Source organism: Excalfactoria chinensis, chromosome Z (assembly GCF_039878825.1).
Source record: "Excalfactoria chinensis isolate bCotChi1 chromosome Z, bCotChi1.hap2, whole genome shotgun sequence".
In the NCBI taxonomy this organism is placed as follows: domain Eukaryota; kingdom Metazoa; phylum Chordata; class Aves; order Galliformes; family Phasianidae; genus Excalfactoria; species Excalfactoria chinensis.
The window spans coordinates 32,958,575-32,978,911 of NC_092857.1; the positions used below are offsets into that span (position 1 = coordinate 32,958,575).

At 36.7% G+C, this 20,337-nt stretch overlaps 1 protein-coding gene across 1 annotated transcript in view; it reads left to right on the forward strand.

Annotated features, from left to right (window-relative positions):
• Positions 1 to 20,337, forward strand: part of FOCAD (focadhesin) — a 91,049-nt gene that overhangs the window by 54,483 nt on the left and 16,229 nt on the right. The window contains exons 22-30 of the mRNA XM_072359075.1: positions 1,832 to 1,924; positions 4,523 to 4,611; positions 6,630 to 6,671; positions 9,041 to 9,149; positions 10,761 to 10,877; positions 12,062 to 12,300; positions 13,913 to 14,002; positions 16,970 to 17,117; positions 19,431 to 19,550. Coding sequence (XP_072215176.1) covers positions 1,832 to 1,924; positions 4,523 to 4,611; positions 6,630 to 6,671; positions 9,041 to 9,149; positions 10,761 to 10,877; positions 12,062 to 12,300; positions 13,913 to 14,002; positions 16,970 to 17,117; positions 19,431 to 19,550 — 1,047 coding nt within the window. The remainder of the gene's footprint in view (positions 1 to 1,831; positions 1,925 to 4,522; positions 4,612 to 6,629; positions 6,672 to 9,040; positions 9,150 to 10,760; positions 10,878 to 12,061; positions 12,301 to 13,912; positions 14,003 to 16,969; positions 17,118 to 19,430; positions 19,551 to 20,337) is intronic.

A 20,337-nucleotide genomic window follows, 5' to 3' on the forward strand; every position in this document is an offset into this window, starting at 1 on the left:
GAGAATTTCCATTGCTTGCTAGGCCATAGTGAGCAACATTTAAAACAATGTATGTGGAATCTGAGGAAGATGTACTTGCACCTATTGAGGCAGAAGACAAGAGAATTCTATTATTACTCCAGTGCTTCTTGTAAGTCAAAATCATTGAGGCAAAAGTATTCTGTCATATCTCCAGTGGAAAATTGTTGAGGAAAACAGGACTATTCATCCACTAAAGTTGAAATGGAATGTTTTAGAACACCCATTTATGGATTCCTTTTGCTAAACAAATTGATCTCTATTGCTGAACAAACAAACCTGTATCACTTTTCACTTTGTTTAATCATAGTTACAGGGTGAGTTTTTCCATAAGTCAAGGAGTCTGGCATGTTTTTAATACAGAAATGAAAAGTGCAGGACTGAAACAGAGGCTGCTGAAATATATTCATCTCACCTTAGCCTGACAAGTTTACCTTTCTCTTATTAAAAACTTGTTACCCCAGAAAGTGCTGAGATTTCCTGTGGAGTCCAAATGTCTGTGATGGCATTTTTTCATCATCTTGATAGAGGCAAATAGTAGGAATAAGTGAATGGCATCAGGAAAGATCAATTCTTTGTAGTCATCATAGAACATGCAGAAACATAATAATGCAGTTCTAATTGCAGAGCTTTTCTTTGTTTTTAATCTGAAAACACGGGCATGCAAAGGAAGACAGCTGAATGAGGCACTCTTATTTTAATAGAATGTTGCTTGCATCTAAGGCAGTCACAGAGACAGAGAATAAAGACTATGTTTATTAGTTTTGCTACACAGTTTTGTGAATTAATTTTTTTTGGTTTTATAAGTTTCACGTTAGGGAAATTAGGGGAGAAGATACACACGTTATGCAGGAGTCCAACATCTGCAAAAGAGCTCCTTTTTTTTTGCAGCCTTGAATTTATGGCCCTTGTGTTTAATCTACCATGGTAGCTACTCTGTTAAGCCACCGGTGACTGGAAAATGGATTCTTACTGAGATCATTTCTGGTTTTCAATACTGTTGAGAATGTCTTTATGTCACTGTTTGCTATGGCACTTACTGAAGAGAAAAAACTTGGTTTCTTGTCGATTGGCTATGCACCAACATTAGGTTGTATAGCTGACTGTTTGAGTCATTCATTCCAGTTTTGTGAAGCAGAAGCTGCCATACCTGTGTGAGATTTGGAGGTAGGCAGTGACAGTTGTTGCATATTTATTTAAACTGTGCTAGAGGTAGTGTTGTTTTCCTCCAGTTAATTCTAAAATGGTCCTTCCTAAGTAGAACCATCTAATTCCTTGTTGTTTTTTGTTGTTGTTTTAACAATTTCTTTATTTAAAGGAGATTTGAAATGTGTGCATTGACATAATTGTATTAAACTCAGGTATACCAATTTCAGTAATCACTTCTGTATTTAGGTTGTCATGTATCTGAATTTATTTCACATCCATTTAAAGCTTTTACAGGCACCAAAGAGGTACAAAAGTGATGGCAAGCGTAAAGTGTTCCATCGTCTCTGTGGTGTGTGCATTTTTTGCCTACAAGTACTACAAAGTGTTTTGCTTATTGCCATGTATAGTCACAGTGCTCTCTCTGGTATCAGTTATATTGAGAACAATCTGAAGTCTTGGCTGGCCTGGGTAAAGTTGTAAAATAACTTGGTTAAACCAGGAAAAGGAGAAGAAAGAATGGTATTGATTTTTATTTCCCACAGGAGTGTATAGTGACCTGCACACATTAGCAAAATTTTGCCTACAAATCACAGGCTGAAGAACATATGTTTTGCATATGTTAGACCTAATATAACCATTTCTATCCTTTCTATGTGTTGCACAGGTTAACATTCAGCCTTCTGAATGGCACCGCTCTGTAGTGTTGCCACAGTCTTGGTTGGGATTTATGAGTCGAACCTATGGTGCAGTCCTACAGGTAATTCTGAGGTACAGAATACTGTGCATATTAATGCTCATTCAAGCTGTATGTGTTTTCATTTCTTCCAGCAAGAGCATCCATTTAATTGACAACAACTTAAAAGTGAAGCTTGCAGTGTTTCATAACATTTGTTGAAAAGGAAATAAAAATGAGTTTTCAAGCGGCCCAATCTGAAATTATTTCAACAAGTATAATTCCTGTTGACAGTTCTGGTCCTTGTAGCTTAGTTCCTGTGTCAAGTTCCCATACAGTCAATTCCGATTGCAGTTTGCTTTTTAGAATGTGAAATTTCATCTAGAAATCTACCCTATTATTTTGAATGGAAATTTTCAGATAATATTACCACTAAGTGGTCAGAAGGTATTGAGAAATTATTATTTAAATAACATTTCATGCTGAATAAAAGGATTTATATTGTGATCTAATGATAAGAAATATAGGTAATACCTTTGAACTTCTCTTTCATTAGGGTGGCTGGCACAGTATCTAGAGCAAAACAGTGTCATTTGTTCTCTTCAGTAGAAGAATAATGTAAAAACTTGTAAGAAATAACTTTCTAGAAGTCTCCCTTTGTGGTACTAGAAGGGCTTATTGATTTATATTTCCAGGCCTTGTCAGCTATTTTCAGCATTAGCAGCTCAGATTGCTGAGCAAATTCAAAACGCTTTGACCATCCCTTTACTGTGCAGCAGGACCACTTTGTGTGGTTGGACTTGATGACCTTCGAGGTCTTTTCCAACCTGGGTAATTCTGTGATTCTATGATTCTGTGTGCTTCTCTAAAATTTTTCAAAACGATTTTTACCTGGGATATTTGGGAAAATTTTCTAGATTGATCCTCATTACAAAGCAACCAGTGGTTTTTCAAATTGTTATTTTATGTCTTAACTACAGAGGGGGCCATTGTTGCTTGCATATAATTGCTTGCTTCTGCTGCTGCTTCCCCTCTGACTCCATGAGAAACAAGAATTGTTTCTACTTGTTTTTTAAAGCCTCTCTAGGATTTCCTTTTTGTTTTTTTTAAGAGCAACTTCTGAGGTCTCTCAGTGAAAACCTTTTTTTAAGCTGAGATCTAGTATCTCTACTCCTTGTGTTTCTGTTGTATATTTTATCTGAGCTGACCTGAAGACACTGCAGGACAATGTGAGTAGTCTGGGTTATGCATAACACAGTATTTCACAATAACATTTTCTACATTTTGGAGTCAGAGGTTTGTAGAGACCATGGTTCGTTAACCAAGGGTAAACGCTCTGTCCACAGTTTATCAAGGCACTTCCGTGAGGGTATTTTCCCTTTGGACACGTGGCAGTTCTCTTGTCTGTAGTATGTCTGCTCAAATGTTTAAGCACTTTTGCCAGTTTGGCCATTTTGTAAATTCAGTGTGTTCCAGGGACTGAACTGAATCTCATTATGATCTTACAGGTCTTGGTTTAATCTTGATCTTAAGCCAGTGTTTACTTGTTTGAGGAAATTGTAATAGATTTAAACACACTATTAAAGCCAAGGAATTTCTTATCTGAGATTGTGCTTCTGTATTCAAGAAATGTTTGGACAACACTCTCAGACATATGGTTTTATTTTTGGGTGGTCTTATGTAGAGCCAGTCATTGGAGTCATTTAGTGATCCTTGCAGATTCCCTCCAAATCAGGATGTTGTATGGTTCTGACACCAGAACATAGATCTTATACAGATCTCTACTTGGTCAGTGTGTCATACCTTTTGTTTTAGTGTCTAGGAGATGGAAAACACCTTTCAAGTGATGTCTGGATTTGCAGTGTTCAGTATGTAAGAAACACAGCTTATGTGCCTTGGTTTTTCACTTAAGACTTAATAACCCAGTAAGAAGCAGCAAATGATAATCTAAACAAGTTGAGCTGTAGTTGTATCAAGGTTTGAGAATGAAGGTAAGGGAGTACTACTTAATACATTTAGATATAACTTGTTAGACACATCATAAAAACTCCTTTGATGTACAGAAAAAGAAACTGAAGTAGAAGGAGGCTCAGGTCATAAGAAGGAAAAGGATGAGGAGCTCTTTTAATCAAGAAAGTAATATTATGTTCTCAGAAACTGTTTTAAGTAGTAGGTTTCTAAATTTCATTCTCTGCTTGTACATACTCCACTCCCCAAGGGTGCATGTTTCTTTCCATAGACTAGGTGGGAGATCTGTTGGTATCTTTGATCATTTGACATAAGGAAATACTTCTCTAAGAAAGCGGTCAGGTGCTGGAATGGGCTGCCCAGGGGATGTGGTGGAGTCACCGTCCCTGGTGGTGTTCAGGAAAAGTTTAGATGTTGTACTGAGGGACAAGGTTCAGTGGGAATATTGGTGATAGGTCTTTCCCAACCTTGGTGTTTCAGAGATTCTACGATTTGTGCTATCTGCATTTTTTTTTTTCTCACCCAGAATGAAGAATTACAAATTCTTTTACATAGTATGTCATGTATCACAGCAGGGTCTCATGTCAAAAGCAATTGGTTAACATAAGAATTAGCCCTCAAGGAAAAAGTTAGTGATCCAGGTGTTTCCTGAAAAAGTGTTATGATGATTGACTGTCTTAAGATCTACTTCTGTTTTATGCTGTGATTCTGCAGGGAAGACAAGCAGAGCTTGAGATGCAGTTAAAACATGGAAAAGAGGACCCTGAAGATGTGCAATACAAGCAGTTTACAGCATGGCTCTGGTAAGGAACTGTCCACCTGTTCCTCATCACTTGTAGTGACAAGTGAAGGACAGAAGAGGGCAAGACTTGAAAGCCTTTGATTTTGCAAATTTAACTGTTTGTATAAGTACTAATGACAAAATAAAGTAAAATAAAATAAAATAAAATAAAATAAAATAAAATAAAATAAAATAAAATAAAATAAAATAAAATAAAATAAAATAAAATAAAATAAAATAAAATAAAATAAAATAAAATAAAATAAAATAAAATAAAATAGCCATTTGGGGGAAGAAAAGAAATTACCAAGGAACAGTGAGTGAGGATACTGGTATTCACAAGTTCAGAGGTACCTTCCCCTCCACTTTGTCCAAAACTTTGTAGTGTGAGCAACTGGAACGAATGGAAATTGTAGGCATCATATGTTGTTTTAAAATATGGAGATTATGGACAAAAGCAAAACTTTCATGTAGAGATTTTGAAAGGTGCCTCACTGAACATGAACTTATGTAAGAAATGTAAGACACATGTAGTAACAAACTGAGACATCTCAGTTCATACAGTAAGCTGAAGGTACTGTTTGAAACTAAACATATGATGCATACTCTGTTCCATATCCTCAAGTACTTATATTTCATCCAGCTGAGCCGTGTACATAAGTCTCGGGATTTAGTCATGCATGTGCACGACCAGTGGCGGTAGGCTGGGAATTTGGAAGGCATCACAGAGAAAGGACTACATGTCCATGGACAGTACAGGTGTCTCTGTGCTTGTTCGTAAGTGTGTGAATAACATTCCTAAGTGTGTGTAACCAAAATCTGTACAAAGAAAACCAAAATAACCTTTTCCTGTTTCAGTCAAAATCGTGCTCCTAAGTCACACTCAATACCAATGCAAAATTGTAGTGGTTTTATACCAGTCAAGTCTAGATTAGTGTTTCATGTCAGTAACCAGAATTCCAAAGAATTACAAAGAGATTCTTTAGTAGTTGCACAGTTTTCTGTTGTTCTACCTTTCAACTGTAGTTCTGAGAAATGTGATACTGGTATGCACCAAGGCACTGTCTTATCCCTTTCTTGGTAAGGAATAAAGTGAAAACATTTTATATGCCTAGAGCAATGCTACTATTGTAGATATTCCCTGAACTGAAATCTGCTTTCTGTTTTCTAAACCATTTTAATGTAAGGTATGTTCAAAATGAACAGAATTCCCTTTAACAGCTGAGAAAGTAAAGCAGGTAAGAAATTTGGGCCTCACAATTTAGCTTTTATGTCTTCTCCTGTTGTCCATTCATTGCTTGATACTCTCGGGGCTCCAATTCCATTACCCATTAGGTATTTGTGCTGCCCTCCAGATTTAGCCCAGCTGTAAACAGCCCAATATAAACTAGTGCTGTGTAATTTTGCATTGATATTTAGATTGGTGTCAGTGTTTCTAAGTGCATTTGAAACAGTATGTAAAAACAGCATATGGAGAAGGAAAACCTTCAAAGGCTGAGTGACATGACTGTCTTGAAAATAGGAATATTAATATGAATGCAAAACTAAGCAAATGCAGAAGAGTTGCTTATTATGAAACAATTACAGTCACGTGTAAGAAACTGTAACTATTCCTATTGCTTTTGTTTAAATAGATCCAGTTTACTACACTCCCTAACAGCATAGGTGTCCATAGTTGTTTTCAAGAGAATATTATTAAGTGTTGTGTAGTTTGTTACAGTTGCTTGTTGTAAAGCATCCTCATTTTATTATGCCAAATTATAGTGCAGTGTTTTGGAAATATCTTTGTGACAGAAGAAAAAAATCATCTATTGTTATTATATAAACATGCCATTTGCAAAAGAAAGCATTTTGTATGGTAGTCCACATAAGCATGAAGGAACGTGGGGTAGTAGGTGAGCACTAATACAGTTTTAATACCTGTGATTCATTTGCACTAAGTTTTCTGAAGAATGTGAAAAATGGATGCATGTAAGACATAAATCAACTGAATTAATGCTATATTGTAACAATGGTTTAAATTCTTTGTCTCTCTTCCAGGGTTAGAGATATGTTGACAGATGTCATCAAGGGTGCTTCAAAGTAAGAATGATTTATTTACTAGAGATGAGAATGAGTTTTCTTTTGTGGCAATAATGTAAAATACTTCCTGCAATTGTCTCTTTGCCAAGTTCCATGTTTTCATGTGACAGGTGCTCAACAAAGGAGCTCTTCCCCACACTGTTCTTTGAGCATTTTACCACTGGCTGTCTATTAGAAAGACTGGTGCCTAATGTTTTGGGCAGAGCTTGTTTAGTGCTGTATGCGCTATTAGTCACTTCTTTTCTAAATAGCAAACTCTGCCTCCAGTTCCTTAATGTATCTAAAAGTTGGCTGGTTGAGTGGAGCACTGGCTCTTCAAAGCTATACAGCTTCTGTCTATCCTCCCTGTGCCCAAATGCCTCCAAAGACAAGTAATTTCGTGTTTCCAGATTGTGACAGGCTTGTTAATTTGCTATTAGAATTATCACATGGCTTTCAGTCAGCAATGAATATCTTAACGTTTCTTCATAGGCAGGCTTGACTTGTTCCTGTCACTCTCCCTTAGCAGCTATCTCCTACTTACTTATGGTTAACTGGAAACTGGCCACTTACACCAGGTTGAGAAAAAAGTGTCAGAAACAATGATTCCTTCGAAGAGCAAGTGCTTAAAAAGTCATAAAAATGTAATCAGCTGAAGAATTGCATTGAAATCTCACAGACTGTTTCAGTGTTAGTAGTCCTATAAATGCAGAAAAGACTAGGTTTAAAATAATAATGTGAGCTGAAGGTTTGGGATGTTTGAATCAAGACTTGAACTTCTTTTTTCTTTTTTTAACTTAACCATTGTTCTGATATTCCCAGCTACTCAGTTTCCTTGCCTGTCAGCTCATCTTGAAAGGAGTCACTTAAAGAAATTGAGAGATATGTTTGATAATTTATCTACTCAATAAATACATGTGTTAAGTTAGTGGAAAGAGGAATAAGATAATAAGTGTCAAATATATAATATTCTGTTTCTCAGAGTGCAAGCATCAGTTGTAAGTCACAGAAGTTCACTAGTGAAACTATTTAAGGTAGTTGCATTTCCAGCTTTAGGAAAGAGTGTAGAATAGGGAACAGTGGAAAGATTTCCAGTGCATTGGTCACGTCTCTAGAACTTCTTGTGTTTACTGATTTTCTATTAAGAAAATACTTTACTGGTTCTGTATATTCAGTGGAGAGTAAGAGCCCTCCTGGGTCCCATAATTAAATATGATGATTTGTACTTTCATTAAATTTAAAGCATTTGTCTTTCATGAGAGTATAGATTTAGAAATTACTCTTATGTATGTCATGAAATATAGTCTCTTAGAATTTGATAGCAACAAAAAAGGCTCTGTAACATAAGTGACGAAATTGTTTAAGGCAAGAGGTTTAGGGAGTTTACAACAAACTTAACATTTAACTGTAATTATTTATGGGTACCTCTTATCTGAGTACTTAATTATAAATATTTATTGCTGTCTCATCTGTACTTTCAATGTGTGAAAAAGGTCAGTGATATTCCAGTAAGATGTTGTTTGAAAGAGAGAAATTGTAGAAATCCAGAGTGTATTTTCATTGTGAAAATGAAATATTTATATCAGGAGCAAATGCTTGAATTTGTGGAGTAGGTTTATGTCTGTAGCAGCAGTTGAGGAAGTTTTTGAAAATGCAAAATTAATGCAGAATATACAACAGCTTATATTGGTCTAGCGTAAGGCTCTTAGTGGTCTCCTGTAGTTGTATTGATCATTTGCTATTATTGTAAAACACCAAAGGTGGTTCTAGCAGAATTATATTGTGACATCTTGGGTTGTTTTTTGTTTTTTTTTATTTGATGGAAAATGGATATCTTTCTTTTCATGAAACTGAATATAGTTACTTCCTATATCATATTCTCAAGTGGCAGATTTTTTTTTCCTGAGTTCTTTAATAGGAAAAGTATGGTTTGCACTGTTGTAGAGACTCATACTGTCCATGATACAAATGCTTCATAGCAGGAAATTCATTCAAAACGTTTTTTAAGCTAAGATTCCAGTGATAGGTACTCTTCTGAATCTCCTAAATAGATGCTGTGTAAATAGACCTGTCTGTCTAACAGGTCTCTCTTTGAAGAGATATTTGTGTCATCTAGAGATGGTACTAGCTATGATGAACGTATTGCTGTGACTGCAACTGATTTGCAAGATGGCCCTTGTTTGAGCAGTAGCAGACAGCTGTTTATATATATATATTATATTGAGATGAAATACGTTACACATTTGTTGAGCCAGAAAAGAGCCCAGTGAAGTTGCTTGGTGCAAAGCAACTGGACACCTTGTAACATAGCTTTTCTTTATTGAGATACTTCCTTGGTTGCCTGCCTATCTGTTATGCCTCTTGACTGCTCTTTGTCTTTTTATGTCTAGGGAAAGCCCAGTGGTGAAAGGAAACTCTATTTTAGCCTTGACTGGTCTTGCAGCTGCTGTAGCCAAATATGAAAGCAACCTTTCCTCAGACACGGAAGGCATGCCTGAGGTAAGTCAGTCTGGGAAATAAATTCTTTTAGTGGAATGTAGTGATATGTCCAGGTATGTTTGAGGATTTAGTGAGTATGAAGTAATTCATATTTCACTCTGTTCAGTGATATTGTCATTTAGTAATTGCTGTGTGATCTGTACGAAAGCAGCTTGGTGATTTCAGTCAGAGCAAGCAGGCATCGTCTGGAAAGAAACCTATGCTAGCTTTGTCATATAAGATTAAGGTGTAGTGAACAATGAAGCCCAACCGGTCTCTTGTCTTACCTCTTAATCAGATACAGCAGAATGTTTTAGGGTGGCATAATAAACACGCTATTTTTGTGTCAGTACAGCATCTCATAGTGTTATGGTAATTGTGATGATCCAAATTTTATGTGTGGATAAGAGAGGTCTTCAAATCAACCACTTAGTTAAAATAAAACTCTCATCAAATGGGTATATACTGTAGGTTGGATTAAATGCACTTACTAATACAGACATCTTGTTCTGACAGATCCAGATAATTTAAAGAGGATAATGCACTTTTGATTAATTTAACTAGTTTGTTTTCTTATAATCTGAAAAGTTCATTTTCTTATATACTAATTTGTGCAGTCTTTTTTGCCAGCTCTCTTTAAAGAAATCTTGAATGAAACTTTTGACTTGACTAATGATGGAAGATTATTACACTATCGCAAAATGCATATGATTATATGAACAGTTGGTCACAAAGCAAAGTTAAATGACTTGCATGGAAATGCAAGACACAACTGAGAGGGAGGAGTTGATCTTTCTCCTCGTTTTGTAAAAACATGTCAATAACTCATTCCCCTGCTGAAATGCTACATGACTCTGATTCCTTCTGCCTCAGAGTCTAAAACATTTTTGACATAGTTTGGGTGTTTGGGTAGCCATTCATCTTTATTTTGTTCCTACCATTATGACAAGTTAACATGATACTCCTTACACCTGGGAAAAATGCACTGTTTTGCCAGAATTTCCCCCCAAAATTACTTGATTTCTACCTAGAGTGAAACAGGTTTTGAGCCACATGTAATAGGGACCCCACAGTCTGTTAGCAGAAGAGTGGATCACACTTCAAAATGCCATCTTTAGTTAGAAGCAGTTGAACTATATATTACTACTGTAGGTCTTGTTTTTCAGATGTCTTTTGTCAGCTTGTATGTATGTGATAGCTACTTCATTTGAATTCAGGATTTCCTGTCAGATTTCAAAAACATTCCTGTAGGCTCTTGTACTTTATAACTACGCTGCAGTTACTTCACTAGCCACGCTGTTTTTCTGGCTACATTAAAATTATATCTTGATCTGAAGAAGTTCATGAAGACTGTAACTTAAGGAGAAGTTGTAAGAGTTCAGATTTGTGAATGTGTGTTGTTTTTTTCCTTGATGCTGTTGTGAGGCTCTCTAGCAGCTGTTTGCTTTAAGTGAGTAATCTGTTCAAAAGTGGTGTCTGAAGGTTCAGTGTTGTCAAGTAAAACATGCTGTGCATAAGGGTGACAAAATGTCATTCTGCATGGATCATAGCTGGAACATCAGCTGCTGAGCTTCTGTTCAGAACCCAATTTAAGAAAAAATAACAATGAATGTTTGGATTTGATCTTTGCAGACTGTACCAGATTTTCTTCCCATGCAGCAATGGATTTATATGGTTATAGAGACTCTCTTCAGTATCATGAATAGCCGTTATCGCCCTAAAGGACAAGTCTTCCCATGGTTCTACCAGGTACGTACTGCAGCATTAAAAACAAGAGTATATATCTGTATTTTGTACATGGAATTATTTGTCTGGAGTTCTCTGATTCTGTTTGCCCTGTGGCAGTTAGAATCACAGAAAGACTTGTGTGGGAAGAGACCCCAGGAGTCATGAAGTTTCAACCCCCCTGCCACAGGCAGGGCTACCAACCTCCATATCTAATACCAGACCAGGCTGCCCAGGGTTCCATCCAACCTGGTCTTGAACGCTTCCAGGGCAGCATGTTCCAGCACCTCAGCACTCTCATAGTAAAGAATTTCCCACAGACATCCAATCTAAACCTTTCCCAACTTGAGCTTAAAACCATTCCCCATTGTTCTACTGATGTAAAATTTGATTCTTCTCCTTTTTGTAATCCTGTTTTAAATACTGGAGGACAGCAGTGATTTCTCCTACCAGATTTCTCCTACCTAGTTTTCATCTACCAGAACTCCCAGGTCCTTCTCTGCAGGGAGTTTTTCTCCCAGTCTGTGTACATATCTGGCATTACTCTGACCCAAGTGCAAAATCTTGCACCTTGCTATGTTGAGCTTCAGTAGGTTCACTCAGGCCCGTGTTTTGAGTTTGTCAAGGTCCCACTGGAGTTGTAATATAAGAAATATAGATGCAATGTAAGCAAATCAAACATGTTTTCTTTTTTTTTTCCTTTCAGTGTTGTCTTATGTTTGGGTTTGCCTTGAGGTTTTGTCTTTATTAACAAAGTAATAAAAATCATATGAGAAGATAGTGCTGCATAAATGAATTTTTGAAAGCAGCTCTGCCATATGACCCCTGTCATCGCTGTTAGGGGTTACATCACCAAACCAAATGCAGTGTTAAACTTTAGACTGGCTGAATGTGATGAGATTCAAGTACTTGTTTAGCAATGAGCAGTTTTTTATAACTCCTGCTTTTGGAAACAATGCTGTTTGAAATATAATTTTTGAAATGGACATTTGAAGTGGCTGATATTTCACTCCTAAAATCCACTTTGCAAAAAAAAAAAAAAAAAAAAAAAAAATTAATTAATTAAATTTAATTTTATTTATTTTTTTAAATATACTGGATGGATATTGATTTTAAATTCCAGAAGTACTGAGCATTGCTGCCTGCAAAGGAATTTTATTTCCTTTCTAGGAGAGAAAAAAATAAATCTGTTGAAAATCTTTTTCTAGAAATCCTATTCTGGTGAAAATACGGCTAGTGCTATAGCTCGTTGCTGTGCAGCCACTGCTTTGTCTCTTCTGGTGCCAGTTATCGTTGTATCATGCAAGGAGAAGGTTGAGGAAGTCCTGAATATGCTGACTGCCATGTTACCTGGGAAACCAAACGCTGATGAGTCTCAAGCTGTTCAAATCCATATGGGTCTCGCTTTGGGGATGTTTATCTCACGTTTGTGTGAAGAAAAAGTCAGGTAAGGAATACTGTGTCTAATGTGTAGAAATAACTTTCTACTTCTTCCTGCATGCAGCTTCTATGTTCTAAGGAATAAAATAATTACAAGTCGTGAGGTGTTTTGCAACATTTCTTATAAGGTTTCTTTTATTATAATTGCCTTTTTCTCTCCAGTCCTGCTATTCTGGATATCTTGCTGGCATTCCTTCAGAGTGATTGATTAATTTTCATTGTATCCCTTAGGTGCATGTGCAACCTGGTAGTTGACTGCTTACATATCTTTAAAGTGTACCAGATGCTCTGGGAGGCTTAACTGTAAAATAATTCGCAGATTTCACTTGTCCCTTTCAAATTAATAATCTGTACACTTGGGTAGTATGCACTTGCATCATGTTACCTATATGAGGACAGAGCTACAATGTTGGAAATCTAATGGACTGTCTTTATGGTGTGCTGTTACAGCAGTGCTGAAGATTGGCCTCAGTACTGGCCTCAGGTCACAAATTTTAAATGATTTCAGAGCATCTGAGATGTAGGTTTGCTTCTGTACTAGTCCAACTTAATGACTACTAGGAAGTTCATCTGTCTGTGTGTGCATAATGTTTAACTACTACATTGTCGAAAGTATAACAAAGAACTTGTGAAGTTAATGTTTCTGAAACAAATACCAGCTGTTAAAGAACATGCAGCAGGACTCTGCACTGTTCTTCATTTTTGGCGTCAGCTTCCTGTATCCAATTCAAGATCATGATTTGCTGATGCACTGCCTGTGAATTATTATTGAGATTGAGATGCTAACAAATATTAAAATGCTCTTAAGTGTGTAACAAATGACATTGGTATTTTGGTGTATATCAGCCTTCATTTTGTTCATTTTAGTTTTTTTTTGTTTGGTGAAGGGTGTTGACCTTTATCTTTAAAAAAAAAAAAAAAAAGCAACAAGAACATGAAAAGGAATCAAACAAACCTCTTATGAGCTAAAACAAATCCATTTTTATTCTTCCACTTCACTACATAATTTCAAAACTTAATCTCTTCCTAACGCCGGCTGGCCACATCCTTGGCATGCAGCTATAGGTAATGTCAAATCATAGAGATAATTTTTATTAAATGTGTCCTATTCATAAAGACAGCTGTGGGTATGTTTTGTAATGAAGAGTTCCTATGACATCTTCGGAATGAGAAATAGACCCTTCTTTGTTTTATCAGTATATTAGGCAAATGGATAGAGAGACAGGCAGATTTCAAGAGCTAATACCCTAAAATATAAATATAAATATTTATACAAATAGCTACCAGTCTAGCTGAGTTCACATGTTCTCTATTATTTGCCTTCTTTCACTTTATAAATACTTGATGCTTGCTTGCTTTCTGGGTTTTGAACCAACAGGCACCAAATTAGTCCAAATACATTTGTATTATTTACATAATTACATGAGTAGGTTTATCTGAAAGTAACACAAATGGCCACTTTTACTGTCAGTGCTTACAGGCCAGTATGAGAACCCATTACAGCAAGAATTAAATTTATTTAGTGACATGTTCCATCTTAGCAGAAGGTTAATGTACTGTACGATTTGAAGAGCAGAACCATATTTCTATTTTGTTTTCTGTTTTCTTCTGTTTTGCAGTGAGTTACCTGGTCAACAGATGAACTTAGTTCTAATGAAGTCCCTAGATGCACTAGAGGACTGTTGTTTTGATTCCACTCTGGAGTACAAGTGAGTTTCTTACATTACTGATTAAATTTTGATTCATTTTGGACTCTTTTTTTTTTTTTTTTTCCATTCAAACTTCTATTCCTAAATTTGAAGGATATAAAGAGATTGCTTTTTCTGTGTACTTTCATTAATTAGTGTTCCAGGAAGGATGACAGATATCCAGGGTCAGTTCATCATCCTGCCATGATGTGGACAATGTTTCTGCCGCTGTGTCACAGGGACTTGTACTGCCGTGTGGTAGAAAGCAAACCCCCCACCCCATGTGGTATAGCTCCTGACTCTTTAAGAGTGTTTTTCTGTTGAAGAACATGCTTCTCTAGGCTGCTGAAACATCTCACGTATTGAAGGACACTGAGAAAGAGGCTTTAACATCTTTTTCTCCTGCTTTAAGTGTTTAGCTAATAAAGAGATCTATTAATGTGCATAGCATGCAAGATGGAGATATACAGCCACCCCTCACTGATCATGTCAAGTCTTGATAGGAATGTTGTTTACATATATTATTTCTTTGGTTAATTGGGAGAATTTTCATTTTAAGTGATGTTTTAATAAATAATAAGCAAAAGGAATCTTTTTTCCCTGAACCAGTGCTTTATCATGGCAAGAATTCACCAAGTTCTGTAAGAACCTGTTTAAGATACATACCACAGTCTAAATAGTTTCTTGTTAAAAAAGGTCACTGTGAGAGCAATGCTCATAAATCAGTATGCTGTCTTCAACTGCAGGCAAGAAAATAAGTGAAATTCATAATCTTTTAAAAGGGCAAAAGTATTTCAAATGGTTTCAAGTGGATAAGCATGTGTTAGTATGGTTCATCATCTACCTGGCCATCTAAAGTATCCTTTAACACAGTCCCACACAACATCTTTATTTATAAATTGGAGAGAGATGGATTTCAGTGGTGAACTATATGGTGGATAAGAAATAGGTTAAATGGTTGCAACTGGAGGACTGTGGTCAGCAGCTCTATTTCCAGACCAATAACAAGTAATGTTCTCCAAGAGTCCATTCTGCAGTTTCTGCTCTGCATCATCTTTATCAATAGCCCAGAGAGTTGGATCAAGTGTACCCTTAGTTGGTATGATAGAAGGAAGGAATGCCATCCAGAGAAATCTGGACTGGCTTGAATAATGGGCTCATGAGAACCTAATCAGGTTCAAAAAGGCCAAATAGAAGATGCTGTTCCTTATTTGTGCAATCTCAGTTGTATACAGGCTGGGAGGAGAACTCATTGAGAGCAGCTCTGCTGAGGACTTCAGAGTTCCAGTGGATGAGAAGCTGGACATGAGCCAGCAGAGTGTGCTTGCAACCTGTGAAGCCAACTTGGGCTGCATGAGAAGAGGGATGGCCAACAGCGGTGGTTATCTTCCTCTGCTCTGCCCTTATGGGGCCCTGCCTGTAGTACTGCAGCCAGTGTGTGGCTCCTAGAACAGGAAAGGTGTGGAGCAGTTTGAGTGGGTTTAGAGGAAGCTGTGAAGGTGATCTTCTCCTGTAAGAAGAGGATGAGGGAACAGGACTTGCTCAGTATGGAGAAGTGAAGGCTCTGAAGAGACTTCTTTGCAGCCTTTCAGTACTAAAAGCAGGGTTTTGAACAGGAGGGGGGCTGACTTTTCACATTGTCTAATAGTGATAGGACAAGGAGAAACAATTTTTAACTAAATGAGGGGAAGATTTAGTTAGATGTTATGAGGAAAATCTTTACACAGAGAGTGGTGAAGCACTGGCACAGGCTGCCTAGGGGAGCTGTGGATGCCCCATCCCTGGAGCTGTTCAAGGCCACGTTGGATGGGGCTCTGTGCAGCCTGTGGATCTCAATGATCTTTAAGTTCCCTACCAGCCCAACCAGTTCTGTGATTCTGTGAAGTGGTTGGGAAGCTTTGCTACACTTTGGTCCAGGGATGTTTTTACAAGGCATCACAGCCACATCTGGCTGCCAAGCAGCTTGCAAGGAAGTCATCTTCCTTGAGAGGAAATGAGAAACACCTTGAACTGGGATCTAATAATCTAAGCCTATTGATCAATGACTAAAACCCTCAGAAGGGCAAGCTACCTTGCAAAGACACATACGCAAAAACTGTGTTACATTCATGACTGCTTACATCTCCCATTTTTCACTTAGATTACTGAATAGATTTTCTCATGTCAACCTTTGTAAAGTGAGGAGGGGGCAAAAGTTAAAGGTAGGGTTTTGTTGTAGCAGTATAGCATATATGTAACAAACATGACAATTCATACCGTACTTCTATTGGACAGACTTTTTTTCTATAATCAAAGAAAAACACCATGTGTTGAAGATTGAACTAGCTCTTGCTTTTGAAGAGTTTTATTTTGGCACTAACAGGAAGCAGTAGTGTTTTCTGGCTTGCCTTCCAATTTTCTGTAACCAGGGTCAATTCTGCCAGATGTGCAGAACTGTCTTGCATTTGCAAGAATAAATATTGAAGGAATATCGAGCAAATGATGAATGTTGATGCATACTTGTTGAGTAAGGATGTAGTAAAGAGCAGATTATTAAGAAACTTGAAAATACATAGTAGTCTTCCTTAAAATTGTTGTGCAGAGCCTTTGATTTTTATGGATTTTTTTTTTTTTTTTTGCAAGACTGTTAACTGTTTGATTTGGATATAAGGTATTTTCGATTAAAGTTGTCATTAAGTTTTCTTATTCTACATTTGGAAACCTGTTAAACTCACCTTAGTAAAAGGATTTCAAAATGTCAGTCTTCTTTCATCCTGAAATACTAACCACTTATTTTGTTTTAAAATTTGTCTTTCATTCTACATGTGTATGCATACATATTTGTGTGTGTATGTATATTTGTAAATCACAAGCAAGATGGCCAAGTGAAAAAAAGGAGTGGAGAGTATAAGTGTAATTTTGGGATGAAAAAAGAGTTAAAAAAAAAAAAAAGCTCAGAGCAGCCAAGACATAGCTAATATTTTTTGTTTTATTCTTCTTCCTTTCAAGCACTGGATGTATTTTAGGAGTGGGACTTGCTCTTTCATTTCTGAGTCACAGTAGCCAAACAGAATCACGAGTACACGTTTCTGCTTCACTGCGAAAACTATGTGTATACCTGGACAGCAGTGAGGATCAAAGCAGATGGGTCCAGGAGGTATGACTTGTTTTATCACAGATTACAAATTTTCATTTTTCTTTCTTTGCTGCCTTTAATAACTCAGCTTTTTACTGAAGCTTTTTATCAGTAGTGCTGGTATATTGTTGGAATAGCCCATAATGCAGCACAAACACTAGGAAATTGCCTGAAATGGTTAAACACATTATTCTCTAAAGTGCTACTCATCTCTTCTACTAGAAAGCAAACAGCAAGTTATTCTCAGAGTGCTTTCATATTTCCTTCTTCAATATGCCTTCTGCTTCCCACTTTGAAAGCTGTTGTCATTACCTAACGTGAGTCTTTTGCTTGTGGAAGTTGCTATAGATATGTTTCCTGTTCCCTTTTTAATTTGTGAGCTGTTCTCTTTAAAAGATTTGAAAACTTAAAAACCTGAGTGGTGATAAATATGAGTGTATGTTTCAGTATCATTTGCCATGATATATTCTGTTAAGTTTTTATGTGGCCTATGTGTGAGTGAGTCTATTACCTTGCTGAGGTAAAGCCTAAGAAAGCTCATGAAACTGTAGAAGTTTACAACAGTTAACAAGAATCAGGATAAACAGGTTTTTTGCACACACACACACACACACGCACACACACAAACAACTCTGTATCTTCACATCCAAACTCACAGCAGCTGAACAGCAGAGTTGCATAATCCTCTGTTTTATCAAGGGAGTTAGCAGAGTTGGAGATAGGAAATAGCTTCTCTCTCCTGAGTCTTGAAGAGTTTTACTGAACTTAAACTTAGTTCTATAAGCAACTTCTGAGATTAAATGCAGCAGTTATTTAACATCATGAGTTAATTTTAGATGATACAAAAATTACCTTTATCACTTAAAAATCTGTAAGATATTGCATAGGTAATTACACCAGTTAAATGTCACCAGCGCAGTAGGCTGAAATGGCTGGCATACAATCCTGTTCTTTAGAGGTAGCTTTGGCCACATGCAGTGGTTCAATCTGAGCATTGCTTTTTGAAGTTCAGTTGTTGCTAACTGTCTAACTGGTCGGAGTCCTTTAATCCCTATATACGTCCTGTTGCATAGCATTGTTGCAAAGGAGGGTGAACAATTGGCACAGCTGCCTTATTGAAAGATCAAGCTTCATTTCTTTACTTTTCATATCTTAATGCTAAAGAACAGAAAAATAGTGCAACTTGCAAAACTCTGTGGCTGGGTCATGTATTTTGTGAGGGAAACTGTTCTACTGTATACTCTTCCAGTCTTCCAGGCCTGCTTCCATCATGGATGGGATCATAACATGCTGTAGATTCTGACATAAGTAGTGATTGGATACTTGTGTGTAGGAAAATAACTACACTTACGAAGATCAGAAGTTGGCCCTACAAAACATAGAAGTTCTTCTGAATTTAGTTATACTTGCTTAATGGCATAGATTAAGAACCTTTCTTAGAAAGAATAAGTATTTGAAAGTATAAATTGAAAATGGCATGGCATTTTTTGTTATGCTACTGCATTCCTCCATGGTTTACAAAAGACATCTCTCATTAGCCTCCATCTTGAGAGATAATCTTCTTGTCAAGTATGTGCTATAGTGATAAATCCTGTTGCAAGTACTCAAGTACTATGCATGGTTCTGATGAGACATTGAAACCACCAATCCTTTTTTACTATTTGTGGAGTTAACAAATGAGTGGAAACTTAGATACCATCTTACAGAAAGAAAAGGATCGAAGCCTAGAGTGAGTTTTCTCAGTTCCTGACACTGGAGAATGAGGACAACTATTGCTGAGTGTTTAAGGGATTGTGCTTAGCTTCCTTGGGCACTGCTATCATAGCGTATACTTGTCCTTGCTCAGAGGTGATCTGCAAAGACAACAGCAGACAGATTTATAAAATTTGATTCTTAAAACATTTAGTCTATATTTTAAAATGCAGCATTTTCCCCAAGGGAACAGTATATACAAGTACTGCTTAAAAGCAGGCGTGACTGAGAAATGCAATGCTAATGAAGATTGGAACAGCAGCAGCAGCAGAAGTTGCTTTCTATTTGAGCTGCCAAAGAAGAATTAATTATATGGTCTTCATGTTTAGTACCTAAGTAGTATAAATCCTGCTTGAGGTTTCATAGACAGCTTCCTTTTCTGCTCGATTGTTCTGTATGTCGGTTTTGTTTGCTTATTTGTTTTGTTCTGTTTGTATTTTGTGGGATTATTTGACATATCTTGTAAGTAACATATATTATTGCTCTTTGTCAATGAGGCAGCACTGCAAGCTATGAAAAATGTTTGTCTTCTGTTTGAATTGAAATTGAACAGTGCTGCATAACAGAATTTATTATTTTCAGGTACTTGCCTATTCTGTTGCCTGCTCCTGTGTCTCTGCTTTCAGTGTTGGAATCATAGAAGCAGCAGAGGCTGAAGAGGCCATGAACAAGTTGCGGACCTTAGTGGAAAAAAATCTGCAGGTGATGATTCAGAGTTTGGCTTTTTTCAGTTCTCTTTGTCTCCTACCTATTTAATATCTCATCCTGCTGTATCTGGGCTGCTGCTTGAAGAAAACTATATTAACCTACTTTGATCATTAATGAATATTCACTGTGTTCTCCACACCATACAATTACCTTATCATTTTATCCACTGATGCATTATCTGCCCAATTACCAGAGACCGAAATAATAGCAGACTGTATGTATTTTATTACATGTAAAAGGAGAGTTGGTATTTCTGAGATCTTGATGTCTTTAGTCGTCATTTCTTACCAATTCCTGTCTCATTTGTAATATTTTTATTAAGAAAACACATCTGCTGTGCCCTTCTGAATTTCGTCTTCTTTTGATCAGATAGATCATCATGACCAGATCCACAACTTACTCCAGGTTACTGATTCTTCCTCAGGTGTCCTAAGGTTATCTTCAAAAATGCATAAATAATCTCCATAGTCCTGTACTTGTTCTTTTTTGTTAAACGTATATGCCAGAAAATGAGAAAAAAAAAAAAAAAGAAAAACAGAATCTTGTAATGTCAAAGCTCACTATTAGACTGATCAATTGTTTTGAAAATTCATGTAGAAAATAAGGAATCAAGGCCTTTATAATTATTTTAATCTTTGTATAGGAAAGTCTGTTCTGGAATAAAGACCTCAGAGCAGACCATGTGCCAAAGATCAGAAAATCTTCTGTCATTTGACAGGAGAAAATACTTAAAACACGGAAGCATCTGGTGCTTTAGATAAAGGCAGGACTTCTATAAGTG